A 16,734-nucleotide genomic window follows, 5' to 3' on the forward strand; every position below is an offset into this window, starting at 1 on the left:
AGATATATTTATATTTTCTAAAATTCACAATTCTTACACAACACATTATCATAAACAGTACATACAATATAGCAGTGTTTAACTTAAACTAGTTATCTGCATCCCTTAGTTAGAAAACACATTTAAACAGGCGAGTTGTTCATCAGTTAGTGTTTCTTCGACTGATGGGATGAACTGGAAAATGTGCTATAGTCTGAAATACTGTAAATAGTTGCGCCGTTGCTTACAGTCTTGTACAGTTCTTTCCCAGCTTAAAGCTGTTTCTTGCTTTGTAAACCGAGGGCTCCGGACACGCAGTACGGGATGATACTGACCGTGGCCAGGGGAACAGTGGCGCTCTTGCAGAAAGACAGCAGGTAGAAGAGAGCAGCCGTGTGTGTGGGAGGCTTGATGGAATCGAAGAGATGGAGAAGAAACAGAGAGGAGACGATACAGGAGATCCTGACGCGAGCGCTGCTGCTCTTCTTGCTTTCCGTGTACAGTGGGGAGTGAAGGCCGAGTCCCAGCCCGAACAGGGTGCCCATGTTCCTCAACAGGCTGGCGAACGGTGTGCTGTCCAAATGAACCCAGGCTGGATTGACGCACCACTTCTGGGCTTTCTCAAGGGTCCAGAGCAGATCCACACCCAGAGCTTTCAGGAGCACGTACAAGCCCACCGCAAACGAGAGCAGGAACAGCGTGACGTTGAAGTAATTCTTTAGACTGGCACTATAGATCCATTTCTGTCTGTTGAAAGCCTCCGCAACAATCATGCCTGTAAAGAACACAAATAAATGCGTTAAGACTATTACCCATTTCTTTTGTGCTCCAGTGGCTCAACAACGGGTATTTAACTTGTCAAAACGTTTGGAATAATTACAATGTTTTAATGTTAAAAGAAGGCTCAGTAATGCTGAATTCTTTTGTTTAAAAATACAAACAGTTATATCATGAAAAATGATTACAATTTAGAAGAACTGTGTTCTATTTGAATCTATTTTAAAGTAATTTATTTCTGTGATCAAAGCTGAATTTTCAGCATCATTACTACAGTCTTCGTCACATGATCCTTCAGAAATGATTCTGATATGCCGATTTGCTGCTCAATATCGACATTTATTGGTGCTCAGTTATTATTAATAATAGTTCTTTTGAAGAACGTTTTTGCTACTTATTTTGTGAAAACCATGAGACATTTTTCCAGGATTCTTTGATGAATGGAAAGCTTACATTTAAAAATAGAAATCTTTTGTAACAAATGCCTTTACTGTCACTTTTCATCAATTTAATGTGTTCTTGCTGAATAAACGTATTAATGTCTTTTCTTTAATCTTTCTTCCAAACTTTTGAATGGTAGTGTATCACAGGCTCCACAAAAATATTAAGCAACAAAAATTGTTTTTAACGTTGATAATAATTAGAATTTTTTTCACTAAATCAGAATGATTTCTGAAGGATCATGTGACACTGAGTAATGATGCTGAAAATTCAGCTTTGCATCACAGGAATAAATTAAAATTTTAAATATCTTCAAATAGAAAACAGTCATTTTAAATTGTAATAATATTTCACAATATTCCAGTTTTTACTGCATTTTTTATCAAATAAATGCAGCTTTGCGGAGTATAAGAGACTTCTTTCAAAAACATTAAATCGTTTTTATTCCAAACTAGAAATGCCAAGGTGGGTTCAATTCACAGGAAAAGTGCAATCTGAAGCACTCAGATCAAAAAACAAAACACAGATGCATTTTTAAGTCGACAATTTTAAAGCAACACCAAGTAACCTTTCCTCTGCGGTCACCCTACAGGTTGGAAGCGGAATTGTCCATTACTGCTGTCATAAATAATTTAGCCTACCGCATCCTACTGTCCCACGCACACGCTCTGTTTATCCAGCACCGGCTTTGGAATCATGATGACAATTCAAAAGCTACCTGGCTGCTAGGTATCTTACATGTAGTTGTAGTCTACTGTCGAGTACGCTCCACCTATCGGCAATTGTAACGCTTGCCGTAAAGCAAGTCAAATTTGTAGTTTTCTTATGTCTCATTTGGACTACAGAAATGCGACCCGAATCTTACATAGCGTGGATATATCAGATAAAGGACCGCAAAGCGGTGGCATAAGTGCATTTCACCATGTCACGACTTTATTAAAACATTGTTTTAAGGTAAAAAATCGTACTTAGTGTTGCTTTAAGTTTCATCTATTGATGATGGTTTTGTGAGATTCCTACCTGAAATAACGCCTGCGAAAACCTGATGGGGGAAATGAGCTGCGATGAAGACTCGAGAGAGACATACACAGACCTGGACCGCCCAGAAGAGTGTCCAAAGGGAACCACGCAAGTATCTGAAAAAAAAAAAGAAAAAAATTGAATTGCATTTAAATGTACTGCAGAACCAACAATCTATTTGGAAACAAGCTTCTGATGATGCTAAAGATTGACTTACAGGCTCTTGGACGGGGATTTGTTCTCTTTGCTCAGCATTATGGCGAGGATGGACGTGACCAATGCATAGTAAACACCAGCAGCGCCCATAGCGTGACCAGATGGACTGCCTGCATCAAGAAGCAGATAAGTGATCAAAGTGGTCTTTTGATGTATGATGAAACAGGTTTTAGGAGGACAAGTGTGGTACTTCTAGAAGAGGAAGACGCACCTGGGCCAGTCTCACAGGTCATGGGATACTGTTCAATATGTGGCGCTGAGCTGTTGATGTAGTAGGAAGTCTCGTGGATCCACCAGTATGGACGTTCTCCAAACAGGATCCTTGAATAGATGAATCAACAGTCATTTTTTTTGTCAATTAATGTTTTAATTTGACTAATTTTTGGCTTTGCTTACCATTTGAATACCAAATTGAGCCAATCTCCTATCACAGCCACCCAAATGAGCTTGATGCCGACTGATTCTTTCAGATGGAACCAGATGGGAAAGAAGATGAAGAAGGTGTTCCTAAGATCTGCCGCAAAGGAGACGAAAAGAAACCATCCTTGGGCGTCTTTGTAATGGGTCTGCAGGTATTGGGTGCTACTCACCCCGAACCCGTGCACTGTATCCATCACAGCATTCATGTTGTAGAGCTACTCGAGAGTGACAGTCCTCCACCACCTGTCTGTGGTTTTTATACTAGCAGGCCCACCACCACAACGCATGGACAAACCGATCTTTGAACCTTGCACATGTGTAATAAAACACAGAGTGGAACAGAAGAAAAAAAACCGCTAGAGTTAAGAGCATGTTTGTCCTGTCAGAAGAGATAACGCACAAACAAGTTCAGGAGAAAAAGGACATAGAAAAGACGTAGCAGTGAATCATTGAACTCATCTGCGAACTCAAAAACACACACGGCCTCAGTCAACACCTGTAATTGGATTTTGTTTTATATATATCTGTTATGATTATTACAAGTCTTTGCACAATTTATAGAATAATAGGTTATGCGTGATTCTTACAATCAAGTAAAATAATATGTATTACACACACCGGCCACTTTATTAGGTACACCTATAGCTTGTAACAGGTACACTTTTGCCTTCAGAATTGCCTAATTTTTTCATGGCGCAGATTAAACCAGGTGCTGGAAACATTCCTCAGAGATTTTGGTCCATATTGGCATGATAGCATCACGAAGTTGCTGAAGATTTGTCGGCTGCACATCAATGATGTGGATCTCCTGTTCCACCGCATCCTAAAGCTAATCTATTAGACTGAGATCTGGTGACTATGGAGGCCATTGAGTATAGTGAAACCAGTTTGAGATGATTTGAGCTTTGTGACATTATCCTGCTAGAAGTAGCCATCAGAAGATGGTACACTGTAGACATAAATGGATGGACATGGTCAGCAACAATATTTTAAGCATTTAAAAATGCTTAATTGGTACTAAAGGGCCCAAAGTGTTCCAAGAAAATATCCCTCACACCATTACACCACCACCAGCAGCCTGAACCACTGACAAGGGATGATGAATACATGCTTTCATGTTGTTTACTCCAAATTCTGACCCTATATCAGACCTAGACTCATCAAACAGGCAATTGTAGCCTCAGTTTCCTCAGTGTGTTCTTCTGCTGCTGTAGTCCATCTGCTTTAAGGTTTCACGTGTTGTGCGTTCAGAGATGCTCTTCTGCACGGTTGTAATGAACCAGTCTGGTCATTCACCTCTGACCTCTGGCATCAACAAGACATTTTCGCCCACCGAACTGTCGCTCACTGGATATTTTCTCTTTTTCGGACCATGTGAACCCAGAGAGATGGGTGTACCTAATAAAGTGGCGGGAGAGTGTATATGTTACATTAAGAAAATTAAGCCTATTTTAGCACCAATAAGATTTGCATTACAATAATATTATTAGGCATATATATTTTTAAATGTAATTCAAAATTTAAAATTTTAAATGTACTTTTAAGTATTAAATTTAGTTTTCTATTTAAATCCACGTAAATTAAAGGCTGCTTTGCAAATACCACCTTAAAGTAAAAATACTTTACAATTGAAATAATTCCTTAATTTAAAGAAGTTTATTTTTTGTTTGTTTGTTTTTATGATTTTTTTATTTATTTTATTTAGTAGTCCATTTGACTTTCTTTTTTGCCAAAACAAACATGTGTTGCAATTAATCTATAGACCTACGTCAGGGCAAAATTTCCCACAAACAAGAAGGGGAATCCTGTTCAGAAGCTAATCTCAGAGCTGTGGGAACCTATCACTCTAAGACAGGCATTAATTTGGCTGCTTACATAAGCAGTTTCAGATTTGCATTGAATTGCTTGTTTACATGTGTGTTACATAAGTAAATCATTCATTAAGTTGATCTGTAATGCTTAAATGACAAGCTAAACTGCAATCAGGTTTTTTCTTGCTGATATTTGAGATGTTTGTTCGTCCTTGAATTATATTTTCCTTGATTAAATATATATACAGACCATCATCTTTACATCTAACAAAATAGAATGTAGAATAGAATAGAATGAATTTAAACTTACTTCGCAATTGTTAAAAAAACTAACATTTCTATATAGTATGAATATGGGTTGTGTGAATGAAATTCGGACGTACTACATCCACCATGTTGTTACTGTCAGGTGACCAGCGTCAGTTGCATCGCTTCATTTCCATTTACAAATCATTTCCAGTGGCCTCAGAGTAAAGCGTCCTTCCAATCTCGGCAGTAGTAGGTCATCCGGGTACTTTTTTCGCAAACTGTTTTTCGAATACTAGGGAAGTATTTTTAAATGCATGCCATACGTGTTTTATTAGAAATGACATTAAAGTATAAATGAATCTACCATAAATGCTTGTCAGTACATTCAGCAATACACTTTTCAAACACTATAACAAGTAATTATGAATTACATAAAGATGTTAAGTCCTACTTAAGTGGGTCAAAAAGCACTAATTGTATTTAATATAAATTTAAACTATTATACACTTTCATGTAATTGTAACTAACATGCAATTAAGCCTCCAAATACACTAAAGTATATTATTTTAAAGTACACTATTTACGTATTAAGTGCCCTTTCTTAAAAGTATGCTAAAGTGTGCTTCTTTTTCACAAGGGAAGAGCCCATAAACATCTGTTTGTAAGAACACAACACCATGAACTACAACAAAACAAAATGCCACAAGTCCGAACATGAATGGATCAATGAATTTGTCAAACAAGCCAGACAGATCCATTAAAGTACTGTCATTTGCATTAAATGCGTCACTGTAAGATGTCATCATAGTGACATCACACTCCATGAAACCAAAGACAAAACTAATCGGCCTGTCCACTCATCATTTTATCAGTGTTTGCCTCATCGGCGTCATGACAGGTCAAAGGTCATGAAATTGAGGGACCCTGAGTTGTCCAGCCAGCATGCAAACAAAACCAAAGCATCTAGCCTTGAATAAAGTCCAACTAGAACAGAAAACTGGGGTCCGAGTTTAGACGAGACCTGAATATCTGCAGTTTGATCCCCATCCCTGCACCTTGTGTCTATCCTCCCTCTCGAGCGCATTTGTCCGGGGTGACCGTCCCGATCTCAGGCTACAGAGATGGACCTGCTTCACAGCTGGGGGGTGAACCTAGCTGTCCGTTTGCAGACAGAATACCGGGACTATGAGAATCTGTTTCAGTGGGTGTCCTCGGTGGCGGATCTCCACACCACATTCTTTGTGTTTTTCCCCATTTGGTTTCATCTGCGCAGAGACGTGGGTGTTAAACTCATCTGGGTGGCCGTGGTTGGAGACTGGCTAAACCTCGTCCTGAAGTGGTGAGAGGCTTTTTGGTTTGCGTATTCTTAATTTAAAAGCTTATTAAGGGGGAAGAATATCACTGAACTCAAAAATATAATGTGACAAGATTACGCTGGCACATAATAAATTGGTGCATTATCAAAAATATTGACCCACTTTACATTAAATGTCTTTAACTGCTATGTACTGACATTTAAATTAATGAAAGAATGCACTTATTAATTGTGTACATACTGTACGTCTTTGCATTGTAGTTATATTTAAATAAAATATTAATTAATCTGTAATTAGACTGTTAAACCTACAAAACCTGTCCTTAACCTTACCCATATTACACTTAATATAAAGTTGGACCAAAAATATAATTATTTCTATTATTATTAAACATGCATTATTTCAGTTATTATGTATTAAATAAATATTATTTATATTAAATTGTGTTCTATGTTTTCTTTGTGCTCTCCCTCCCATGATTTTTTATATATACATATGAATGTTTGATATATTCATAGGGTGCTTTTCGGTGAGAGGCCGTACTGGTGGGTGAATGAGACTAAGTTTTATGGCCCTATAAAACATCCTGAACTGCAACAATTCCCCATCACTTGTGAAACTGGACCAGGTATATTACAATATTACGCAGCTATCTGAAATACTTGATTTTGTTTGGTCAATCACAGCTTTCTCCGGTCAAATAGTTTTGTATAATGACTTGACCATAATCTCTGGTTTTTCTCTACAAGTCTCTTTCTTCTCACTCTATGAAATGTATTTAAATTCAAATAATTGTTTCATTTCTGTTTATTCATTTATTTTGGTAAGTTGACATTTAATAAGCAAAATAATATACAATAAATCGGTCAGTTTAGCTAAATAAAAGCTTCCCAATCTGGGTTTATATTTGCAATAATAAATGGCTGACTGTACATTATATCCCCTTCTTATTACTTTATAATTATGTATGAAATACATAAATCTGCTACTCTGTAGACCAGTAGTTATGCAATTTAACTAATCTATTCTGCTGATGTAATCTATCATGTGGAAATGGATCTGGCACCTGGTTATCATCCTGCTTCAGTTCAAGGGCCGTCTTTGAGTGAAGTCACACATATTACTTAGTAATATTACACATATTACTGCCAAGTATCCATTCATTCTTGACCTGAATTAGTACTCTGGACCAATTAACATGGCTCATAAATAACCTGCATGAACTGATATTTTATCTAAATTATCTAAATGGCTGCTGGTATTTTGCCTAAGCTGGTTCACAGGTCTGAAAACTAACCAATAAACCAGCCGAGACCAGCAAACCAGTTTAGGCTGGGAAGTTCCTGAACAGATGTATCTCTGATCAAACATGTCTGTTTAACCATTGCCCTGTGTTCACCAGTGTGGGGGGTAACGCATTACAATGTGAGTTGTGTATTCGGATTACTTTTTCAAGTAACGAGTTAAGAAACGCGTTACATTTAAATTTGCAACAAAATATCTCAGTTATTTTATTTTTCAAATAAGTAATGCAAGTTGCTAGTTTTTCCATTTATTGACTGACTGCTCCCCTACTGTAAAAAATTATATGATCAATAAGTTATGACAACATATGTTTTTACATTGCTTTAACTTACCAAAATAAATCAACTTTTTTTTATGTTATACAAGATTCAACTGATGTTTTATAGTCCGTTTAATGTAATTTAAGTTGAAATGACTTAAACATCCAAGTTGATTGTACTTAAAAATTGAAGGCAGCTACTTTTTTTACAGTATGTCCGTATGTACAGTATATACAGTATGTACAGTAGATTGTTAAAGACAAACAGTCAGAAATAAAATAAGGATAAATAAACAAATTACAATAGTCTTCACTGTATAAATGAAATATAGATTAATCCTTATTAAAGTTACAAAAGTTATTCAATCGACCAGTGACTGTTTTAAGTTAATCAAACAAAGGACAAAGAAAAAAAAGCAAAGACATCTGCAGGTATATTAGGCTGCTGTCACTTTAAGAGCTGCAAAATACTTTTACACACAAGTTTTATTTGTCAACTTTTTATGTTCACATAAGATATTAGTTGAGGAGATTCCCCCTCCCATGTAAAGCGCTTTGAGTGCCGAGAAAAGCGCTATATAAATGTAATGAATTATTATTATTATTATTATTATATTACATATCCAAACTGTTTACTCGCTGAGACCAGCATTTTTTGATGTAATTTTGTGTGAATATATGCGCAAGAAGACGTGAATTAGACATGAATTCAAGCGCAAGAAGACGTGAAAAAGAGCTCAATTCAGCATTCAATCGCACACTGTCTGAGAAGCCGCACACCAAACTTCTCACACTTTTGCATTGAGTTTTCTTTTGCGTCTTCCTGCGCTTCAATATTTAAATTGGCAAGGCTTAAAACATGTGCAAATGGTAAACTTTCGTGATGCAGCACTGGCCTGATCGGGCAAGTGACAGTTGTGTCAACTGTCCCGAACGACGTTTACGCTGGCCCCAGGCCCTCGGCCAGTCCTTACCTTCCCGAACGACGTTTACGCTGGCCCCAGGCCCTCGGCCAGTCCTTACTGTCCCGAACGACGTTTACGCTGGCCCCAGGCCCTCGGCCAGTCCTTACTGTCCCGAACGACGTTTACGCTGGCCCCAGGCCCTCGGCCAGTCCTTACTGTCCCGAACGACGTTTACGCTGGCCCCAGGCCCTCGGCCAGTCCTTACCTTCCCGAACGACGTTTACGCTGGCCCCAGGCCCTCGGCCAGTCCTTACTGTCCCGAACGACGTTTACGCTGGCCCCAGGCCCTCGGCCAGTCCTTACTGTCCCGAACGACGTTTACGCTGGCCCCAGGCCCTCGGCCAGTCCTTACTGTCCCGAACGACGTTTATGCTGGCCCCAGGCCCTCGGCCAGTCCTTATTGTCGAGCCCTGATGATGGTTATATGGTATTGTATCCCATTCAACCATACTTACAAGCAAAAATGACTTAAGATAAGCATCACATTTGTGTTTCATTTTTTAGTTTTTATTGCTCACTTTTGGTGTGTGAAGGGCCTTTACATTTGTCAAAAATAGAACTTTTTTGGAATTAAAAACAAAAACGCAAGCCCAGCCCAGATGAGGAAAAAGTAACACAAAAGTAACGTAATGCATTACTTTCCATAAAAAGTAACTAAGTGACTCAATTAGTTACTTTTCTTAAGAGAGCAGCCAGAAAAATGGAACGCAACTGGAAGAAAACTAAACTAGAGGTATTTCGGATTTCATGGAAAGAGAGCTTGATTGCTTACAGAGAGGCCTTAAAAGCTGCTAGATCTGCTTATTTTTCAACCCTATTAGAAGAAAATAAACATAATCATAGGTATTTATTTGAAACAGTAGCTAAACTAACGAAAAAGAAAGCTTCAAGCTCAGAAGTGTCCAAGCAACACAGCAGTAATGACTTTATGAACTTCTTCACTTTTAAGATCGATAATATCAGGGACAAAATTATAACTATGCAACCGTCTACCACAGTATCGCATCAGACAGTGCATTGTAGTCTCCATGAGGAAAAATTTGATTCATTTGTTGCCATAGGAGAGGACGAATTTTCTCAACTTGTTAAATCATCTAAATCGACAACATGTATGTTAGACCCTATACCGACTAAGCTATTGAAAGAGATGCTTCCAGATGTCATAGATCCTCTTCTCAATATGATTAATTCATCTTTGTCACTAGGATACGTACCAAAAACCTTTAAGCTGGCTATGATAAAACCGCTTGTTAAAAAACCGCAACTTGATCATACAAAATTAGTCAATTACAGGCCGATCTCGAATCTGCCTTTTCTATCAAAGATATTAGAAAAAGCAGTATCCTCACAACTGTGTTCCTTTCTAGAAAGAAATGATCTCTGCGAGGATTTTCAGTCAGGATTCAGACCGTACCATAGTACCGAGACAGCTCTCATCAGAGTCACAAATGATTTGCTCTTATCATCCGATCGTGCTTGTATCTCTCTATTAGTGTTACTTGATCTTAGTGCTGCATTTGATACTATTGACCACAACATTCTTTTAAATAGACTCGAAAATTATGTTGGCATTAGTGGAGTTGCACTAGCATGGTTTAAATCATACTTATCTGGCCGTTATCAGTTTGTAGCAATAAATGAAGATATGTCTTTTCGATCACAAGTTCAGTATGGCGTACCACAAGGCTCAGTACTAGGACCGTTGCTGTTCACTCTGTACATGCTACCCTTAGGAGATATCATTAGGGAACATGGAATTAGCTTAAACTGTTATGCTGATGATACTCAGCTCTATATTTCTTCACGCCCCGACGAAACTTACCAATTCACAAAATTAACGGAATGCATAGCCGATATAAAAAATTGGATGACTAGTAATTTCCTACTACTAAATTCTGAAAAAACAGAGATTCTAATTATTGGACAAAAAACTTCCACACATAATAACCTAGAATACTGTCTAACACTTGATGGCTGCTCTGTTAAGTCTTCGTCGTCGGTCAGGAACCTGGGTGTGCTCTTTGATACCAATCTCTCATTTGAAAGTCACGTGTCTAGTATCTGTAAAACCGCATTTTTCCATCTTAAAAACATATCTAAATTACGCCATATGCTCTCATTAACAAATGCAGAACAATTAGTTCATGCGTTCATGACATCAAGGCTAGATTATTGTAATGCTCTACTGGGTGGTTGCCCTGCACGCTTAATAAATAAACTACAGCTAGTTCAAAACGCAGCAGCTCGAGTTCTTACCAGAACCAGGAAATATGACCATATTAGCCTGGTTCAGTCAACACTGCATTGGCTGCCTATTAAACATCGTATAAATTTTAAAATATTGTTGATTACTTACAAAGCACTAAATGGTTTAGCTCCGCAGTACCTGAGTGAGCTTTTAACGCATTATAGTCCTTCACGTCTATTGCGATCTCAAAATTCCGGCCAGCTGATAATACCTAGAATATCTAAATCGTCTGCTGGCGGGAGATCCTTTTCCTATTTAGCACCAAAACTTTGGAACAGTCTTCCTACCATTGTCCGGGAAGCAGAAACACTCTGTCAGTTCAAAGCTAGACTAAAAACACATCTCTTTGACCTAGCATACACATAATACATTATAGACTTCGATAATTCAATGTTAGGCTGCATAGATTAGGTCAGCCGGAACTGGGAACACTTCCCTTAAATCCAGATGTACTCGTTACATCATAAGAAGAATGGCATCTACGCTAACTCTAGTGTCTTTGTTTATCCCGAGGTTTTCCTGCAGCCTGCCGGATCCAGGGCGTATCCAGATCTGACGAAGGAGATTCGCCTGGACCCGATGACAATGCAGTGCTGCGGTGTCAACTATCCTCTCCCTATGGAGGATCCCTTTCCCACTCTACAGATAAAGCGTTGTTGAAAATCCGGTTCGCGTACCCCAAAGTGATAAAATAAAATTCTGTATCAAATTTATAGGCAAGACAAGTAGTTTGTTTAGGCATGGTTTGTAGGGAAATTACAAACCTGCGCACACATATTCAAATGAATATAACTATAGAATCAATTTTTAATGCGCATGTGAACGTCATCAGGTCACAGGTTCGCGTTTAAAGTCTGTTGAGAGAACGCCGTCGTCTTAGTGGCCCCTAATTTAATAACAAATGATAATTTTGCTGGAAGTGAATCAATCAAAACCAACTTTAGCCGAAATAACATTATTCAAAATCGCTATAAAGCCAAAACAATCTCTGTTACCGTAAATTGTATGTTTATCTCTGTAAAGCTGCTTTGAAACAATCTCCATTGTTAAAAGCGCTATATAAATGAAGATGACTTGACTTGACTTGACTTGACTTGACTTGACTTAAGGCATTAACGCAATATTCTAATCCTACTTTTCCACAAGACTGGTGTTCACCGCTGCGCTTGTTTGGTTCTCTTTGTCAGGGAGCCCGTCGGGTCATGCCATGGGTTCTGCAGGAGTTGGGTATGTAATGGTTACAGCGGTGCTTTCCATTGTTGCTGAAAGAAAAATGCCTCCTTTAAGTTATAGGTGAGTCTGAGACATGAAAATAGGTCTGTGCCTGATCATCTCAAGAAAATAACTGTTTTAAGGGCTTAATGTTTAAATATACAGTAATGTCTGCTTTTAGATTTTTACAGTTGATGCTCTGGATGCTTCTGGGTTTGGTGGAGTTACTGGTGTGCATGTCTAGAGTCTATCTGGCAGCCCATTTCCCACACCAAGTTATCAGTGGAGTTATTTCAGGTAGGTGTCTTCTTTTTTCGTAAGTGGGCCAATGACATAGAGTTTCCATTATGGAAAAAGGACATTAATTTTTTTTTTATAGTTCTTTAAAATGTGCTATTTGCATTTATGTTGGTTCAGAATATATAAAAAGTAATGACTACAAAAAATGTTAATAATTATATATATATACAGTATATTTATATATTTGGGAGTTGCACCACATGACAATTCACAACCTGAACCAGTGTTATTTTATTATTGATATAATACTATTTTAGATATTTTACTACATGAAGTTAAATGAAATGAAAATGAGAAAGGTTGCTTTAGCAACTAGCTGAAATAAAATTTTAGTTTATGTTTATTTTTCATGTAACACATTTTTCATGTTTTAGTAGTTGTTGTTGTTTTTTTCGTTTTAGTTACGTATAATAACCCTTTCCGGAACTTTTCGTTTACGCTCGTTTCTGGTAATTATCTAATATATTGATAGGCTTATTGACCTTGACACACAGTTATTTGGAAGCTAAAAGTTTTCAAATAAATAAGCAGTGAAGCAGTTTTGTTTATTAATAATATGTTTATTAATAATACTAAATGATTATGGCAAACTACTAGGTTATTTCCATGAATTTCATCCTATTAATGAAGCTTTTTCTCCTTTATTATGATATTAGGGCAGTTGTACCACCCACCCCAAAAATGTCAAAATGATTTTCAATTGAGAAATTAAAAATATGCTCATCATACAAGAGGTGTCTTCAAGTCCTTGAAAATAAATAACATTTTAATGTGTTTCTGAATAAATTAGTAGATCCAGGGGGAAAAATATGAGCAAATACTTTACAGTTTACTTTACAGTGCATCAGCATTTGATGTTGCCTCCAGACACTATGACAGTTGTTGGTCTTTATTTCCAGGTATAATTGTAGCAGAAACATTCTCCAGAGTGCAGTGGATCTACAACGCAAGTCTGAGAAAGTACTTCAATGTGACGCTGTTCCTGCTCTTTTTTGCGGTGGGCTTATACGTGCTCCTGAAAGCTCTGGGTGTGGATCTGCTCTGGACATTGGCAAAGGCCCAGAAATGGTGTGTGAATCCAGACTGGGTCCTTATGGACTCCTCCCCCTTCGCCAGCCTGTTGAGGAACATGGGCACCCTGTTCGGGCTGGGGCTTGGTCTTCACTTGTCACGCTGCAATGAAACAAGAAGCAAGAAACACAGCAGCGCCTCTTTCAGGACCGGGTGTATTGGTGTATCTTTGGTGTTGCTGCAGCTCCTGGATAAGATGACATTTTCCTCAAGCAACCAGATACTTTTCTACCTTCTGTCATTCGGCAAGTGCGCTGTTGCTTTGGTGCTTCCCACTGCACTTGTTCCTGGAGCCATATCTTGGATTTCACATGAAAACAAGCATGAAAAGGACATGTAGTCCAATACTCAGGCAAAACTTTGGTGAATGATAAACCGAAAATAGAGTTTGACTGATGCAGATTTGCATTGCAACCGATTTTCAAGACAAATGCAATCGTTCAGCAAACGTTTTTGCAGTGCACCATTTAAAAAATACCTCAGATGGCATGTACAGGATGGGTGGATACTAATAGCAATTAATTGCATCCAACATTAAAGTTTGTGTTTATATAATATGTGTGTGTACATATACATATATATATTAGAGATGCACCGATATGGAATTTCTCAGCCGATACCGATAGCCGATTATTCAGAATGATATCATCCGATGCCGATGCCGATACCGAAAGTTTGTTTTTTTGTTATGGATAAAATATCTGTCCCAAATAATGCTCCAAACTATACAGAGAACCCTCTCATTTGATAACCATAATATTAGAGGTTCAAATTAACAACAGAGCTATTATATTCAACTGCTATTTATTTCCAGATATAATATTTACACTCAAATAAAAGCTTAAATGTTTGTATACAACTCCGTTACACATATAAGGTAGTTTTCATAAGCACTTGTCTTCATGGCAAATTTATTCAAACATATATATATCCGTTCCGTTCTGCATTATGAGACATTGAATTGTTGTCAGAGCAGAACTTTTCAAGATGTTCCTCCTCTCGAATCCTCTCGCATGATTATGATGAATTTATGTGGCTGTAATTATCACTTCGATCTTTCCAAGATTATTTGAGCATATTGTTGGCAAGTCTTCATATTATGGAGCCTCCGTGCATATCTTGTTATCTGTGAATGGTTTTAAAGGAGGCTGGCCCATTCACTAAGTAACTTTCATTCAGATCTAATGTTCAAAGGTCCCTCAGTCATGATCTGGACATACAGTACGGCTGTGTTCTGTACATTGTTCCTATGACTGCCGTTATAGGGATCATTCATCTCAAAGCGAGTTATTGCACCATTCAACTATACTTGGAATCCATGGTGAAAAAAAAAATGCTAAGTATACTTGCAGCCAGACTAATTCAGTATACTTCAAGTGTGTCAGTGATTAGTTAACTTAAAGTGTGCTATTTTGAAACAACTCATTTTGTACTAAGTATATTTTAGTTGTAATTAAATTGTAGTAAAGCATAACTTTAAGTGTATTTAGTACACTTTTGTGTAATAAATTGGAACAACTTCAAGTATACTTGCAGTCCGTAGCTTTTTTTTTGGTTAAAAATTATCCAAAATACATATTTGATAAAATACATAACCAGCCAGTGTTCAAAACTATCTGCTTGCCTTAGCTCGATTCAAAGCGGTAAGCTTGTAATAATGTTTTTAATTCCAGTGGTACTGGTGGATTTCCGCGGGAGATTCGAGCATGTCTTTGTGTCATTACGTCACATCTGCACACATAAAGAAGAGTCTCGGCTAGTATAAGCTATATTGCGTGTGAGGATGCTGGAGGTGGAGATTTATAGCCTTTTCTCACAGCACTTGATATAATTAAACTTATCAATTTGATGGCGGATCCAGAAAGGTTCAAACGACAATCATCATCAGTGACAACTAGAGACTCACCCGCTGTAACGTTAAAATGCAAAAGACTTCGTTCGGACTTCAGAGTGGCTACAGAAAAAGAGACTGCAACCGGACCCATGCGAAAACAAGGATAATATCGGAAGGACATTACATGTAGTCACGCAATGCTTGCTGACATTGTTAACATTAACAATTTGAGAACATAGCTACTTTGCACGGTTTTGCGTGATATGAGCAGTTGTCAGATTTAATCAGCGCGATTAACTGCAATGTCAGAACCAGAACAAAAGTGGATGTTTCTTACTAGTTCAGATGACATTTTCCGGTGAAAATTCTTATGTTGGTCATACTTCCAAAAATAATAATCTGTGATTCTGAATGACAATATCCACATCGGCGGTGACTGACACACTCACTCTCCTCAAACACTGTGTTCATCCGCGCTGTGCCGTGTCGAGGGTGTTGAAGTACAACTCACGTAAAGTTGATAATTCCGCGAATGACTGCAATTGCAGATTTCGAACAGAGATGGCGACAAAGAGAAAAAACGCCGGACTGCAGCTTTAAAGGAGCTGTATGTAAGATTGTAGCCAAAACTGGTACTGCAATCACTTTCAAATTACTGTAGAGCAGTGTATCCCCTCCCCCTCCTCCCTGACTCGAGGTTGCCAGATAGGCTGCAGGATCCAGCAGGAACATAGTCTACTCCAAGTAGTGGTAACTAGAGCAGAGCTGGCAACCCGGATCCCGCAACACTACTGACTTCTTGATTGGTAGATAGGTGGAGGGTGGAGCATCAGACCAAAACACAACATGACAACATCAACATCAGTTGAGGGCTGCAACTTCACTTTTTAAATGACAATATCATGGCCGGACTACTGTTGTCAGTGATATAAGTATTTGAAATTAACATGATTTCTTAATGTCTAGTGACATATCAGGGCCATTTTATGATTAATTGAAATACATTTCTTACATACAGCTCCTTTAAGTATACAGTATGCCTGTGTAGTAGGGACTAATTACATGCTTGATTAGTGATATAAAAATGTACTTTATTTGTGTTACAAATACATTACAAATTCATTATGAGTGTCTTTGAAACATACAAGCAATATACCATAAGTGTATTTATAGTTGGGGGGGGGGGGGGGGGGGGGGGGCGTTTTTACCTTTCATTAGGATGGGACAGTTGCTAGACAGGAAGTGAGGTGGGAGAGAGAGGGAGGGACGGGATCGGGAAAGGTCCACAAGGGACTCGAACTCGGCTCTCCC

At 38.1% G+C, this 16,734-nt stretch overlaps 2 protein-coding genes across 2 annotated transcripts; one reads left to right on the forward strand and one right to left on the reverse strand.

Moving 5' to 3' along the window:
- Positions 1 to 3,100, reverse strand: g6pc1a.2 (glucose-6-phosphatase catalytic subunit 1a, tandem duplicate 2). Its single transcript, XM_056245953.1, has 5 exons — positions 2,830 to 3,100; positions 2,645 to 2,754; positions 2,435 to 2,543; positions 2,218 to 2,333; positions 1 to 754 (listed from the first exon to the last, which is right to left on the reverse strand). The coding sequence occupies exons 1-5, from the start codon at positions 3,057 to 3,059 to the stop codon at positions 252 to 254; spliced, it is 1,068 nt and encodes a 355-aa protein (XP_056101928.1). The 5' UTR covers positions 3,060 to 3,100; the 3' UTR covers positions 1 to 251.
- A 2,839-nt stretch (positions 3,101 to 5,939) lies between these two features.
- On the forward strand, positions 5,940 to 14,144 carry g6pc1a.1 (glucose-6-phosphatase catalytic subunit 1a, tandem duplicate 1). Its single transcript, XM_056245954.1, has 5 exons — positions 5,940 to 6,252; positions 6,748 to 6,857; positions 12,194 to 12,299; positions 12,400 to 12,515; positions 13,418 to 14,144. Exons 1-5 carry the CDS (start codon positions 6,035 to 6,037, stop codon positions 13,927 to 13,929), a joined length of 1,062 nt encoding a protein of 353 aa, XP_056101929.1. The 5' UTR covers positions 5,940 to 6,034; the 3' UTR covers positions 13,930 to 14,144.
- The last annotated feature ends 2,590 nt before the right edge of the window (positions 14,145 to 16,734 follow it).

Source organism: Rhinichthys klamathensis, unplaced genomic scaffold (genome assembly GCF_029890125.1).
Source record: "Rhinichthys klamathensis goyatoka isolate OS25496 unplaced genomic scaffold, OSU_Roscu_1.1 h1tg000035l_1, whole genome shotgun sequence".
Classification (NCBI taxonomy): domain Eukaryota; kingdom Metazoa; phylum Chordata; class Actinopteri; order Cypriniformes; family Leuciscidae; genus Rhinichthys; species Rhinichthys klamathensis.